Genomic DNA, 15,851 nt, shown 5'->3' on the forward strand with positions numbered 1-15,851 from the left:
ATTTATGGTGTTCTAATAATCTTAAACTTGTTTTAGCAAGTCGATAGGAAGAAAATCATACAATAATAGCAACTAATTTGATACTAACTTCATTACAATAAATTTAAAAGGTCTTACAATCATTGTGGGACTTTAATGGCTATGGACTTTTTGTATGTTGAAATTTTGCGTGGATATGTTAAAAGGAAAAGTTTTATGTTGTTCACTTGAAGAGAACTCCAAATATATATGTGGTGACAGTGAACTAGTAAATAAACTTGAAGCATATGTGGGTCCGCATGCACAATAATAGGCCAATGCGGGGCAATTATAGTTAAAAAAAAAAAAAACAATTGATTTGCCCCGTGCCTAAGTTAATGTGGTATTAGCATTTTTTATTGGAATTATTTTTCCTTGAAGGCTTTTATCCTGCCAACCTTTAGTAATTGAGGTTTTATGGGTTTTGATTTTCTAAAATTGGTGATTTAACTAGAGTTAATGGTTGCCAATGTTCAGTTGAGACCCATGCCTAAATATTTTGGGGTGTACAATATGCTTGGTGCTTGACTCTTGAGCTTTTGAGTCCCTTCTTTTCTTTATATTATGTTGTGTTGTTTGAGTATATTTTTCTTGTTTTTGTTGTTATGTGCCTTTATTCATTTTGCCAAATGAGTCTATTTAATTTTCAGAAGCTGTCACGTGATTAATTTAGTGCAACGGATTCACGGTTAAAGACAACTTAAATTAACTTTTGTTCAACTTCATTTTGCAAACTCTAATTTATAAACCAGTATTCATTCTAAAATTTTAGATCTCAGAATTAAAGGTGCTTTAAATAACACAAAAGCATTCAATTTTTTTAGCTTTAGTAGTTATCAGATTGTCAAACAATTAATAAACAATTAAAATTAGAGACTTCTAAATCTTCTAGCACTGACTATAAAATGAGATATGTCTATAAAATATTTTAACTTGTTTTTTTTACTTGAATGCTAAATTAAAATATACTCCTAACTAGATTTCTAAATCTTCATTTTTTGATACTACTCCAAATCCAAACTAGAGTAATATCAAAAAAATGGTCATGTCACGCCTCAAAATTTGGATACGATCGACACAGGATATATGCACAAACATATATCCCTTAAACCTTAATCAAAGAAACTTTAATATAATATTTTAATTCATTTAAAATAGGATATGAAGTCATTATAATATTTTTCATATGCACATAAGATTTTTAAATCTTTTTGTAAAAATTTTAACAAAACCTTTCTTGTAAATAAGATCTCTTGAAATCTTTACAATGGTAATATACAATCCAAGTCAAGAATGCGGAGTTCTACTCCTTCACAACAGATAGATAAATATGTCACAGGTCATGATCCTATCTACAATTGACATGGAGCATCTAATCATAAATTTCAAAATATAACATATAATTAAACATTTACATAAAAAAAAAGATGTCCTCAAATGATCCTTTACTTAATTCAGCAACGAGCCCCATCAAAGGTCAGCAGAAGGTATATCACCAACTATGTTATTTGAGACCAAAAATATTTTCAGTGAATAACGTCTCAATTTACAATTGAAATAAATAATAGAAAGTAAAATCAACAAGTCAATTATAAACTTATTAAAATAATCAATTGTGATAATATAAACGTATCTTCGTAAATACAAGGACTAACAACTATGTAAATGTGTAAAGTATGAAGATATGAATTAAATTAAAATTATTAGAAATTCAAGTTCCACCTTTTGTTTCCTCATATGCTTAAACGCCTTGGAACTTATGTTTTTCAATACAAAATCCATACACCATAAAAATAATAATCATTTATTTTTTTTAAAATCGAACTTAAAGAAAATAAGCATCAAAACTCTTTCTTTAGCAGGACTAGATCAAAACAATTAACAAGCATGGACACATAGTCTATAGGGTAAATAACATATCCGGCGTGGCAAGAAGCCACGCAAAACAGACGCGAGCACAAAGCTCATGAATAACAAGCGTGGATTATATCCACGAAACTATATCCTCCATTCCATGTGTGTTGGCTAACACACGAGGCTAGCACTTCCAATGCACCCTGTTAGTTGGATGTACCATAGCATGTCAAGAACTAATAGAAGTTGTTATTAGCAATTAGTGTTTTGATTAAATCTTACATTTCAAATCAAACATGCGTGGATATAAAATCAACATAATTTCTCTCACATAAAGGTCAACATAGCCATTGCCTTTAGAGATTCCTTTGAAGAAAATAATTTCAAATATTTCTAAAAATTCATTTATGTAGAAAACATCTTCAAATTCAACCATCGACAATAAAATTAAAATAATAAACTATTAAGTAAGACTAAATTAAAAATAATTTACCATTTAATTTTAAGGAATCAAGAGGTTTCTATAAAAAGAGGATGTAACATATAGTATGGTCAACCAATATTTTTAATAAAACAAGTTTGATAATGAACTATTGGGACGTTATTCACTCACTTGAGGGTTCTCCAAATTTGAAAATATAATCCTTCAAATTTATGTTCTTCTAAATACCTTATGAAATATAATAATAAGGTTTTAAAAGGCTTTTTACAAATTTAATAGACTCCCTTCCAACATCAATACCACCAATATCAATTTAAATAATTTAAAATTTTCCCAACATCATAATTTCTATCATAGTTTCTCTATGATACTTAGCCATAATTAATAATTTAAGTGAGATTTGATTTTTTATTGGACCTTTTAACAAACAACCGTGTGCATTAGTTTCCAATTCATTCAACTAAACTTTTTAACCTTCAACCCCTTTCCCAACAAGTCCCCAAATATTCATACTTAAATCCATCCTGCTTTTCCAATCAAATTTTCTTTCAAGAATCAATTTAAGCTCGATTAAAATTCAACCCATTCTCATCTTCCTCAAGTAATCGTAACAATTTTAGTGAAATTATCTATCAAACATGCTCTCTATGTTTAAATTCTAGCTTGCTCAATCTTATTAATTTCTCCCATACATCATGCACAGCAACTAAAAAAAAAAAAGAAGCAATAATCAACTCATAATTTCAACACACAACACAAAAGCAATCAACACTAAAACGTAGCAGAGGAAGAATGAGAAAACTGAAATTCCTTCCAACACCAATAAACAACATAAATAAGGGAGAAGAAAGAAAATTTTGCAAGTCAATAATATATTGCCATATGTATGAACGGAAACCCAAAAGAGAAACGAGCAAAGCTAGATCGAGGGAGAAAGAGGAGAGAAAGAAACTGATGCACCCCACAGCCACCAAAATGGCGGCGACCTCAGTAGAAGCACAAACAGAGGAGGAGACATGAAGGACAGAGGAAAGGCAAGGATTTCTCATCTTCGACAATTCAAATTCCCACATGCACCGCTGAACTTGTGCGACAGCCAAAATAGGGGAGGAGAGGAGAAAATAAACCAAGCCTCACCACTTCCAGTTGCGGAATGACAACAATAAAGGAAGAAGCAGACCGACGACTTGGAGGGAGCAAGTCGATAGTGAAGGACTCAAAGGAGCTCATTGTCGGTGGAGAGAAGGAAAAAAATATGATGCTTATAGTGCTCTGTTCTTCGCATAAGAAGAGGGAAAAAAATCTGAATCGAGACTAATTGCGAAAATTATAAGAAAGACCCCCAACTTTTTTCCTTTTATAATACAAAAGACAAGAGTACTTTTGTAATTTTATCATTATTAAAAAAATAAAATTAACCTAATACTTAAGAGAATTTGAACTTTGGTCCTTCAAATAGGATATTAGAATAAGTTATAATAAACCACCACCCTTTCCTATAAAATTGATTTAAATAAAATATTAATTAAGAGAATTATTTATTTAAAAATTTAGGATCATTATAGGTCATTAAGTAGTGGAGCATATATAGAGGGTGGTGATTAAGAAGGGAAGCTTCATAAGTTATTAAGCTCTAAAAACTTGTAAATGTTATTCTTTGCGTAACTAGACTCGGCGGTAAGTCGACATCAGAAAAACCCAGAAGTTACGATTCCTTGCATTGGCATGTCGTAATTTCTTGTGAAAAAATGTCTATTTATAACGCAGAAGAATATCTGGCCATTGATCGTAAATACTAGCTATCTTTGACATCAAGGTGGGTTTGCAAACTTGAAAGTCTTGTCGTAGTCTCGCCGTTTGAAGGCATTACCCTAAACAAATTTTTTAAAAAAAATTTTAATTAAAGACTTGAAAAAAATATTTAATTTTAAGTGAGCTTAAAATATTTTATAATTTTATTTTTATTTAAGAGAAAAGATTAAAAAAATTTTGACTATAAAAAAATTAAAACACCCTTCACATGCAAAATCATTAATTATTAATTTTTTATTTTATTTATTAATTTATAAATTTAAGTTACAGATTACGTGAGTTAGCATGTTAATAATTATATAAAACTTACAGCATTAATTTTTTAATTATAAGCAGCAATATTAATTATTAAATTATTAAATTTACTGATTAATATATCAATATCTATAACAAATTCTTGATAGATCTTGTAATTTATTAATATTAATTGTGAATTATTAATAAGTTTTATAATTTATAATTAATATTAATAAATTAATAAATAAAATTAATAAATAAACAATTAATATTATTGATTACTTAAGAAATAAATATAATTGATAAATAATATTAATAAATTAATAAATATAATAAAAAAATTAATAATTAATGATTCTTCATAAATGTATCTTAGTTTTGATCGAAATCATTTTTGAAATTATTTCTCTTTTCAAGTGCTTAACCCCAATTTTCTATCTTCTCTCGTTTCCTTCCCAGCACTCTGTCTCCTTGCTGCTCGTTCAGGAACCTGGAATTGACAGTAACAAAACACCACAAGGGGAAACGTCGAAACGACGAAATTAGAAAAAGGAGAGACACAGCCGCTTGCGATTCTACGCACTCAGCTGATTTTGTTAATTCTCCCCTTCTTTTTGTGGATGAAAATTCCAATTACTGTGAGAATTTGGAAGCAATAGTTGATCTACGTGATATATGGTTACACGATATTGAATCTCCAATTTTGTGCCATATCTGGAACTTGGAACTCTGTGATGCGGGATTTGGGGTTCTAGGGGTGTTAAGAGTTCAATTTTTGACGATGTTGTCTAATCATTTTCAAAACGGCATCGAAACGGCGAAGCTTGTTTGGTCGCGGATTCCGAACTCGGAAGATTTGCAGTACCTCGATGATGCCGTTAGCCTCTTGAAGAAGAGCGATGGAAGCGGGGTTGAGAGTCTTGACTACGAAGTCATAGAGAATTGTGCTTACCGAGAAGAACAGGTTTTCCCTTGGTTATAAATTATGCTTAGATTTATCGGATGTATTATTTTTTATTTGGGGGCTTAATTTAACGATTTTGAGCTTGGCTTTGAGATTTTTAGGCGCAAAGAGGGAAGCTATACGTGAGCTACTTACTGGTGGTGAAATGGTTCTTTGCTTTGCTAATCGGCATCGGTACCTTCCTGATTTTCATTCCACTTACATGCGAACGTCGTTTGAATTTCAACGCACATTTCGTTTCACTTTTATCTGCATTAATTCTGATTAAGGATAACCATTTGTCTTTGAAAATTTCCCGTCAAAGTCCTGTACATTTTTTTCATAATAGTGATGCATATAAAGTGTAATTCTTTACTTCCCACATCCTTGAGATTTTTGGATCTGTATCATTTTTGGTAGCCGTTCGGCTGCTGAACTCAACAAGAACGTGAAAATGAATTGGAGGCTGAATTACTTCTCAGCACTTGATCATTTGATGATTGATACGTTTATTCCGTTAATGTTACGTGTCAAGTATTTTTTAAATTCATTACTCTTCCTCAATTGGTGACACACAAATAGGAAGGGCTATGCTTGAAACTAGCAATTAATATATGTCAGTTCTTCATTGCAGGAAAAAGTAGTCTGCATGAAAAGCTTCGCTCAAAATTGCACTTCATACTTTTTTTATACTAAAGATGAGCTCTTTCATAACTTAATCATTTTTCATCACATTACATTTTTCTCTGGTTTCTGGCAGGTACTGGACTTGCTGCTGTTTTCATTAATATTTCTGTTGAGAACTTTGCTGGCTGGAAGTACTCGTTGACATTTAATATAATTCAAAAATCATATGTGGCTGGTTTCATTGTATATGTCCTCATCAACTTGGTTTTGGTCTATTCCTCTGTATATATTGTCACACAATTTGCACCAGCGGCAGCTGGATCGGGTATTCCTGAAATCAAGGGTTACTTGAATGGTAAGCTCAAGTGTTTCTGGACATGTGATCATTCAGTTTCAACAAGTCTCGTATGTAATGAGAACCGATTGTGATTTATGTGCAGGAATTGATGTTCATGGCATCCTTCTTTTCAGAACCTTGATTGGAAAGGTTTGATGGATTGTAATGTCCTTTCTTTTTTCAGTTAGTATTTTGTGCCTGTCTCTTAATTTCTAGTTTCTTCTTGCTTTTACAGATTTTTGGTAGCGTTGGTTCAGTGGGAGGTGGCCTTGCTTTGGGTAAAGAAGGTCCTCTTGTTCATATTGGTGCATGTATTGCTTCTTTACTTGGACAAGTAAGCATATACAACTAAGTGTTGTATTTTTGTTATCTTAATTTTTAACCTTTCTTTTTTTCATCCTACTGGCTTGAGTGGGTTAAGGAGTCCAGTGATGTTAGTATCCATCATACATCAAAGGTTGGGTATTCAGCTATTGAACACATGATATGTTGCATATATTTTTTCAATCCCTGAATGATTGGAGCATGATTTTTTGTTGTTTTGTGGTGCTGTTAATTGTTAGTAAACTAATGCACCCTCTAAAACAGGAGAGAAAATATGGAAGTATTGAAAAGAGAACAGATTTATGGAGACATGATTTTTATATAATTAATGAAACTTCATAAATTTTGACAAAAGTGAAAATTATTCATTGTTACTGTCTCTTTTGTATTTTGTCTTAAGTGACATCATTCATATATCTACTTTTATCCTCACTCAAGAACTAAGTGTCAACTCTTTTTAGCGTCTATAACAAGGTAGGGTTTGTCCAGAATTCCTAAAATGCTTATAAATGAGTTTATAGTAATTTGGCTTTGAATTTTTGGTATCTGGCTAATATTCATTGTTTTATTATCAAAAGAGAAGTGAACAAAATTGAATAAATATATAACTATATACCTATAAACTATCCGTTCAAAATAGAAATTTCTTGCATGTTGTATTTGGTTTTTGAAGCTAAATGTTAGATGGAGTATATATGTCATTTTTTTAAAAAAAAATCAGTTAATCAAAGCTATTCAATTGTAGCTATAAGCCTATAAGAATAAGCTAATAAGAATAAATATTACTCAATACAATAATTTCAGATAATCAAATATTGTGAATTTTCCGTTTGTGTTTTTGGCTTCCTTTCTTCCCTTCTTGGTTGCTCATAAGATGCATATGAACTGTATTGTCTACTTCCACTTTTAGTCTCTTGTTACACCGGAATGCAACTATACCAGTTTCATTCTATTGTCTCTTGAGCAGTCAGGGTGCATGGCTGTACTGTCATGGCCCATGGCTGCATTTATCGTCAATTTTAGTAAAAACACACTAAAAAATTGGGGTACTGAGGTCTGTGCTGTTTGCATGTAGATATTTCGATAAAGCATCCACACTCTGATGTGAGCTGCTGTATTAAAATCCTTTATCCATCATCATGAAGGACTTGTAACTTGTGAAGATGAACTTCCAATGATATGTATGTACATTTTTGCCTACATGCAACCAATTGAAATCATCTTTTGATGTCATGTCTTGAGCAGGGTGGATCCACCAAATATCATCTAAGTTCAAGGTGGTTTCAAGTATTCAAAAGTGATCGAGACCGCCGTGATCTTGTAACTTTCTTGTTCCTTTTAGTCTATACATCAGCAATAATAACCGAGTAAAGCACAGAATGCACATTTTTTGGGTTCTATGTTTTACCTCTTTTGAGCACTCTTTATTAATCCTGCTCCAATCTCTTAAAAAAGGACAAGGACAAGGACAAAGAAAGTTCTCATTTCCATTTTTTAAATTTTTGAAAAGGTAACCTGTGGGTGTGCAGCTGGAGTTGCAGCTGCATTTAGAGCTCCAGTTGGTGGTGTATTGTTTGCATTGGAAGAGGTTACATCTTGGTAGGGATTTAATATGTTCGCACAACTGTATTTTCTGAGAGCATGTTCTGTAGAGATAGTGTATCTGTATTATTACATATTTAACATTTGTGGATTTATGCATACTTCATAGGTCGTGTTTGTACAAATATTTTCTCTTTGGAAGAAGATATTGAGTTAATATATGCATTTGCATGTGTTAGAATTTTATTGGTCATTTTGTGCATTAGTTGGTTTCTTGTGCTCTTGTAGGTGGAGGAGTCAACTGATGTGGCGGGTCTTCTTCACATCTGCTATTGTGGCTGTTGTGGTGCGTACTGCAATGGGGTGGTGTAAGAATGAGAGGTGTGGACATTTTGGCTCAGGTGGATTCATAATATGGGATGTATCAGAGTTAAGATCTATGCTTTGTCCTTCTTTACTGTCAATTCAGTATTTAAGATTTTGCCTTTTTCTTTACACCCTTGACTGATTTTATTTTTCTAGTGGTCAAGAGGATTATTCCTTTGTGGAGTTATTACCAATGGCTATTATTGGGGTTATTGGAGGTTTGCTAGGTAATTTTGTATGCCTTGATTTTGTGCTGAATCTTATATTGAACTTCAGTTGGTTGATTTACCCAGTGCCAATGATCTGCAGGAGCCTTGTTTAACCAGCTTACTCTTTATATTACCTCTTGGCGCAGAAATTATCTGCACAAAAAGGGGATCCGTGTCAAGGTATACTGTTAAATTCTGATTGATTGTAATGTTGCCATCTGCCCCTTCTTCAATATGGATAAAATAAAAGGAAGAGAGAGAAAAAGAGGGAGAAAAAGAAGTAAAGGGAATGAAAGTGGTTATTTTAATATGTTATTATTTATTCTACAAGTAGCACAGTTTCTCTCACAATTGATTTCTTACCTTTTTCCCCTTACATTTTTCTTATGTACAGATTGTTGAAGCATGCCTTGTCTCAGTGTTAACATCAGTTATTTCATTTTGCTTACCGCTTCTCAGAAAATGTAGTCCTTGCCCTGAATCTGATCCTGATTGTCCTCGGCCTCCTGGAATGTATGGGAATTATGTCAATGTAAGACCAGTTGGATCCCTTCGCTTGATTGTTTTGATTGGTTCTATATAATTTTATGATGTGCTTGGTTTTTTTAATAGTAAGTTTCCTTTCTAAACTTGTGTTTATGATGAGTTTTGATTACGTACTTTAAACTAAGATGATGTAAAATGTAAGAATTAAATGGTATACTTGTTATTCATAGTCATAAGAAACCAACTATCCTAAATTCTTAAACCATTAGATATAGTGTTAGGCTTTATCTCTTGGAACACCCACTTATGTGAAAGCCCTTCAGTTTGAAGCATACAAGCATTTTTTCCTGAAAGCCAATTTGCATTTCAAGTTGTTCATATCCTATATTAGAAAATATTCTCTGTTCTCTTTATCTAATTCTTCTCTTTGCAACAACCTTCAACCAAATATTGTATGTGATGTTAGAGAGCATGCTCAGGCTAGTTGCCTGAGGATACTCCAATAATGAATTCAGCTTCTTTACTTGGAGCAGCAAAATGGAAAAGGAATATCTTAGAGCCAGTGCACGATCTCCTCACTTTCCCACTTAGGAAGGAGGGGAAGAATCAACAAGAAAGAAAATCAAATAATGAAAAAGCATGATGATAAAAAAATAGCAGCATTCACTCCCAATTTGAAGATGAAAAATAAATTATATACTAAAAATTAGTAAATAACAATGGTGTAAATAATACTCCCTCCGTTCCCAATTATAAGACATTTTTAGACATAATCACATATACCAGTAAAGGTCATTGAATACACTTTACAACTTCATTTTTTCAAAAAAAAAATATAAGCTTCCAAAAATGCCTTTTATTTAATACTCCATTTATGAAAAAATATTAAAGAGCGAATATAATGGAAAAAGGTAATATTGGAAAAGCATCATTAGTGAAAACTTTATTTTTGTCAAAGTATCTACTATTTTATAACATCGAATCTCCCCCAAAAGTGTCTAATAATTTGAGATGGAAAGGGTATCAATAGGAGTTGTTTGGTTATATTTCATTTGAATTTAATTGGTCCTTGTGTATTCAGTTATATTTTGTTCTTGTTGCAGTTCTTTTGTGGCAAAGAAAAGGAATACAATGATCTTGCTACTATTTTCTTTAATACGCAGGTTTGAAATGAATATCTAGAGACCTTTGTTACTTATTATTCATTTATAGTTCCTTTAATATGTTGATTTACTTTTCTATTGTTTCAGGATGATGCCATAAGGAACTTGTTCAGCGCAAAAACGATACATGAGTTCAGTGCCCAAAGCTTATTAACCTTTTTGGTACTGCATGCTTTACTTGAATTTTTTGTACATTGGATTTTTCACCTTTAATGTTTCTTCATATTGTAGTTAAATTAAACTGTTTTGTGGTAGTTACTCTCATTGGAGTCATGTCTGAGTTTTAGGTAAATATTTGGCTAGAATATAGATATCAACTCTCAAATTTTGCCCTTAGTTTGTAAGTTGGAAGCTTCAAATGATATAATATATGTTCCACTACTCACAACCCTTCCCTTTTATTTGCAAATTGCAATATATAAATAAATGCATTAACTAACTAAACTTATGTTTCCCATCTTGCTTGGAACATATTTGTCCACAAAGAAGATAAAAATGTTGCGTTGGGGGTGGAGGGCTTGAGGGGGAGGGAAGAAGGTTGAAATCAAGACAAAAAAATTAAGTATAGTTGGAGTTATATTTTTCTAAATTGCCTGACTGCACTTTCTGATGATACTAATATCACGAATGGAGCAATTTTGTTTCATTTTTCAAGGGAGCATGTTATCTTGCAAGACATGAATAAATATGCAGGCCTTGTCGACCAAGTTTCTGACCAAGACTTCCAATAGATGCTTTATCTTTATGTTTTTGTATGATATAGGGAGTAAGAACTTGTGAGTTTTGACTCTTCATTTTCCCCCTATTTTGATCATTTTCTCCATCATGTGGCAGGTTATGTTTTATACTTTAGCTGTGGTGACATTTGGTACTGCTGTTCCTGCTGGTCAGTTTGTTCCTGGAATCATGATAGGTTCAACATATGGGCGTCTAGTTGGCATGTTTGTTGTAAGATATTACAGAAAGCTCAACATTGAAGAGGGAACGTGAGTGTATTTCTTATTTGCTATTCTTTGAAATCATGATTAACTATATCTTTTTCCATCATACATATACAGGCATGTAGGTTTGTTCATAGAATCCATTGTTAATCAACTGATGAATCCGATGAATCCTCTGTATTATCATGCTTTCTGAGTTCGGTTTGGAAGAGGCTTTATTCTCCTATTCTGAACTCTGTTCTGAACGAAATTCTGGAGAAAACTTCACGGAAATGCTTAGAGTTCTTTGCTATCAATTCTCCTACCAAAGCACACGAGATGTGTTTGACTGCGCAGCACCACATGAGAGGGTTTTTAAGAAAATGGCTATTTTGTATTCCTAATCTTTGTAACAGTGCTTGACAGTTCAACAAATCAAGGGCCTCTTGCTAAGAATTTTATGTCCTTATGCAAAACAGCCCTGGAGGAGTTGGGGAGATATTTTAACAAGAGACCTCAGTAGCTAAGAAATTGTTTTTATGCTAGTCAGTGTTGCTAATGGGAAAAAAAATTGGTGCTGCAGTTGACCATTCAAGCATCTCTAGTATGAACTAGCCTATGCTTTGAGGTTTATGCTCTTTTATGAGGAGAAATAGAAGCATGGAGGTTTCAGGAAACCATTGGGATGACTTTTCTTATGATTGTATGTTCTGGATGTCTTGGATTTAGTGTCAGTTGATGTTTAAACAAGCAGAATGTTACCTGTCAAAAATATTTCCCTTGTACTTCTGCTATTTATACTTTTTATGTGAAAAATGCAAATAACCTTTGGTTGTTGATACCTCTACTTATTAGAATGATGTGCTCCATTACTAAACCTTTTATCATCCCTGAAATGTACATGTGATACTTGTCCCCAGGTATGCTCTGCTGGGAGCTGCATCTTTTCTTGGAGGTTCAATGCGGATGACAGTGTCTCTATGTGTCATTATGGTTGAAATCACAAATAACTTAAAACTTTTACCCCTTATCATGCTTGTTCTTCTTATATCAAAGGTATGTGCGTGAAAATTTACTTCATGACCAAAAGTTCAGAATGTCATTTTGAATACATTAAATTTGTGACACTACAGGCTGTTGGTGATGCTTTTAATGAGGGTCTCTATGAAGAGCAGGCACGACTGAGGGGTATTCCATTACTGGAACCAAGGCCCAAATATGTGATGCGGAACATGACAGCAAGGGAGGCATGTGGCAGTGGAATGGTGATTATAATTTCTATTAAGAAATTGCTAATTTATTGTTAGCTGGTGTTAAATGTCAACTAGTCAAAGTTTTTTGGCTGTTAGTGTTGCCGACCATGAAACCATTTAGAACATGGAAAATATTTTTGGACCACCACAATTTGAATGCCTAATTGAAATATGGGTCCATTCCATATCATTCAAACATCACCAGCTTGTAAAGTTACAGGAGGGGGTTATTATCAAGGAAAACTGAGATATGTGTATTGTTTTAGTTTTGGGGTCATGGGAGTGTAAAGAGGGAGAAAGAAAAGTTTTTTGTTTGGCCTCTTCTGTATGCATTACTTTCAACAGCTGTCACTGTGCTGTCACATCAAGAAAAGGTGCTGCTCAACAAAATGCCACCTATCTTCATGTAACAATTAAATTATATTATTGAATGCCCAACATTTATGAAATACGACCTCCCCCCCTAATTGGAATATGCTCCGCACACTTGCTTTTTTTTTTTTTGGCAACAGATTGTAATATCGACTGTACATTGCAGGTGGTCTCCTTCCCCCGTGTTGTTAAGGTTGCAGATGTAGTTTCTATTCTTCGGAGCAACAAACACAATGGTTTTCCTGTATGTTTCTAGCTCATATATGATCTATGTTTTTTCATTTAATAATTTAATGCCTTCCATTTTCTAAATTTTTCAATATTTACTATGCGCAGGTTATTGATCACACAAGAAGTGGAGAACCACTTGTTATTGGATTAGTACTTCGAAGGTGAGGATGTTTCATTATCCTGCATCTGTCTTTATTTATTTGGTTTTGTAGGCAAAAGCTTGCATTGCTGGAAACCTTAAGTTTCCGTAATCTGTCTCTTTGTGCAGTCATTTATTGGTAATTCTGCAAACAAAAGTTGATTTCCAGTATAGTCCTTTACCCTCTGATCCCAGAGGTGAAGCAAGGCCAATAAGGTAAAGCTTCATGGAGCTTTTTAGATTTGTCCTTTTCTTCTCTATTCTCATGGCTTTTTTGAACTTCCAGGCATGACTTTGGCGAATTTGCAAAGCCTGTTTCTAGTAAGGGAATATCTATAGATGATATATTTTTAAGTTCAGATGACTTGGAAATGTACATAGATCTTGCCCCTTTTTTGAATCCATCGCCATACATTGTGCCTGAAGATATGTCGTTGACAAAGGTGTATTTTTTTTCATCCTTTCCTTGAAAACTCTTTCATTTACATTATCCTTTTATGTCAAATAATTATTATATTTTGCTGATGTTGCAGGTTTACAATCTTTTCCGCCAATTAGGGTTGAGGCATTTATTTGTTGTTCCACGTCCATCTCGTGTACTTGGCTTGATAACCAGAAAAGACTTGTTGATTGAGGTAATCTTCTCAGCGGCTGTTGATTTTTTATTTTTTGCCATAGCGGCTATTGAATTTTAAGTTTGTTGGAACTGCAGAATATTTAATATTTTCTTACTATGTAATTAATGTTTGACCAGGACGCTGAAACTGTGAATGCGGTAGAGCTCCAATCAACTAGAGTAAGGTCTCTGATGCTTCACTTATGTTACATCTATTTTAGTGAAAGTGAATTCAAGTAATTATGCTAAGCAACGATTCTAACGCAATTTCAGTTTTTGGTGGTTGTGGATTGCCATGCCATGGAATTATGTTTTGGCGCCTCTTTGCAATTGTTGCTCTGATATTTTGTAGGGTCATGTAATTTTCTGTCAAGTTTTGTGCTCCATTGGAACCTGTCTTTTCTCCAAGGTTCAGTTACCTAATGAACAATGATTTTCTTTCCAAAATAGCGCGTTAGAGCCTAAATAGGAAATGTGTATTGGTTGAATAGGACCGGGTAGGCTTTTAATGACTGTGGCTTGTGTCATTGTGAATTCCCAGTGTATTTGCTGCAATTCTCTCTTCTAAGACGGGATTATCATTAAATCCTTTAGTGGGTATCTAGTTGCAATAAATTGACTTTTGAATATTCTGTTTACGATTTTTTTTTTCCATTACAGAATGCAGAATCGTGATAAAAAATTGATGACCAGGAATGCAGATGCTGAGCGGCCTTTGTTAAATGGCCTACTGGTTCAGGATCAAATTTCTGGCTAGTGCAGCCTGTAGATTAGGCCTTTCTACATTCAATTTTATTTCAAGTTCATTCTTCATTATATTTTTTTAAATTCATGTTTAAATATGATAGAGGCCCCCATGGTTGGTCTGGATTACTTTTTAGGGGAGGGATTGCAAACAATGCCCTATAATTTTGTATATTAATTCACTAGGCAAAAGTGGTTTAGGAATTTGTTAATAGATTATGGATAAGATGAGGTAACCAGCATTTAGCATTGGAATGGGAATGTGTGAATTCTTTTCAATCATGGTGGCGTATTTATTGTTGAGATTTACATTTTCTTAAATTAGTGGCAAGCTCAAAGTTACATTATGATGATTGATGGGTTCGTATATCCTTGTTCAAATTTTGTTACATCATTAAATTCTTTTTCATTAGATGCTTGTTTGCATTGTATAGGTGGCTTTGGAAGGGATGCAGGTATTATGAAAATCGACTTAGAATAGAGGCGAAATGAATGTTTACATGCTTAACTAACTGGTTTTCATTTTTTTTCCCCGGTCTATTTCAGCGATATAAATTAGAAAACCTACTCTTGTACTAGCTTTTACTAGCATATCACGTCACGCATTGTTCATTTCTGTTAAAAATAAAATATAGTATAAGGGACTGCGGCCTCTGTTGTGGATTTTTTGCAGAATCTTAAAAATATAAAGTCGCAGGAAGCCAACGAAAATTCAAATGTCCCAAGTTTTAGATAATTTCATTCAATTTCTCGACCATATTCATCAACTTCAGTAAGTGGAAAGAGAGTGAGTTCATGCCACATAGGCATTTAGCTTTGTCTTATTGGTTCATTCATAAAATAGGCTTGACTTGTATATAATTAGATCTTATAAAATTTGTTTCCTATTGTATCAAAAAAGAAAAAAAGTGTCTCCTTTCTCATTTTGCCTTTCTAGATTTTTACTGTGACAAGGGAGAATCTACGCATTTCAAAATTATATTTCCTTTTTTCACCCAAAATTTCCAAGTCCAATTTTAAACAAGTAATATTACGAGCCTTTTTGCTACCTCATTACTTATGGAGGCCGATGGGAGAGAATCTATGAACTTATCATCGTGCTTTTTTGTTTTGTAAGGATTTTATGTTTCTATATCAAAGTTTATCCACCAATTTATTTCTTATTCCCCTCTTTTTACAGGCAAAAAAACTCTGCATCATCCATCATGCCTTTTAT

At 33.2% G+C, this 15,851-nt stretch overlaps 1 protein-coding gene across 1 annotated transcript; it reads left to right on the top strand.

Moving 5' to 3' along the window:
* The first annotated feature begins 4,828 nt into the window (after positions 1-4,828).
* Positions 4,829-14,938, top strand: LOC129308649 (chloride channel protein CLC-d-like). The gene is made up of 23 exons (XM_054949912.1): positions 4,829-5,327; positions 5,429-5,501; positions 6,067-6,288; positions 6,374-6,420; positions 6,506-6,604; positions 7,840-7,914; positions 8,105-8,193; positions 8,425-8,565; positions 8,659-8,729; positions 8,812-8,891; positions 9,106-9,243; positions 10,301-10,360; positions 10,448-10,522; positions 11,195-11,346; positions 12,201-12,336; positions 12,414-12,545; positions 13,072-13,149; positions 13,242-13,297; positions 13,405-13,491; positions 13,562-13,718; positions 13,809-13,910; positions 14,030-14,076; positions 14,552-14,938. Exons 1-23 carry the CDS (start codon positions 5,145-5,147, stop codon positions 14,646-14,648), a joined length of 2,397 nt encoding a protein of 798 aa, XP_054805887.1. The 5' UTR covers positions 4,829-5,144; the 3' UTR covers positions 14,649-14,938.
* The last annotated feature ends 913 nt before the right edge of the window (positions 14,939-15,851 follow it).

Source organism: Prosopis cineraria, unplaced genomic scaffold (genome assembly GCF_029017545.1).
Source record: "Prosopis cineraria cultivar Desert tree isolate PC_DT_omini unplaced genomic scaffold, ASM2901754v1 PC4, whole genome shotgun sequence".
In the NCBI taxonomy this organism is placed as follows: Eukaryota; Viridiplantae; Streptophyta; class Magnoliopsida; order Fabales; family Fabaceae; genus Prosopis; species Prosopis cineraria.

Coding starts and splice junctions, on each gene's coding strand:
- LOC129308649 (XM_054949912.1), top strand. CDS start 5,145: ATGTTGTCTAATCATTTTCAAAACGGCATCGAAACGGCGAAGCTTGTT. Junction 5,502..6,066: donor TGCTTTGCTAATCGGCATCG/GTACCTTCCTGA, acceptor GGTTTCTGGCAG/GTACTGGACTTGCTGCTGTT. Junction 10,361..10,447: donor CTATTTTCTTTAATACGCAG/GTTTGAAATGAA, acceptor CTATTGTTTCAG/GATGATGCCATAAGGAACTT.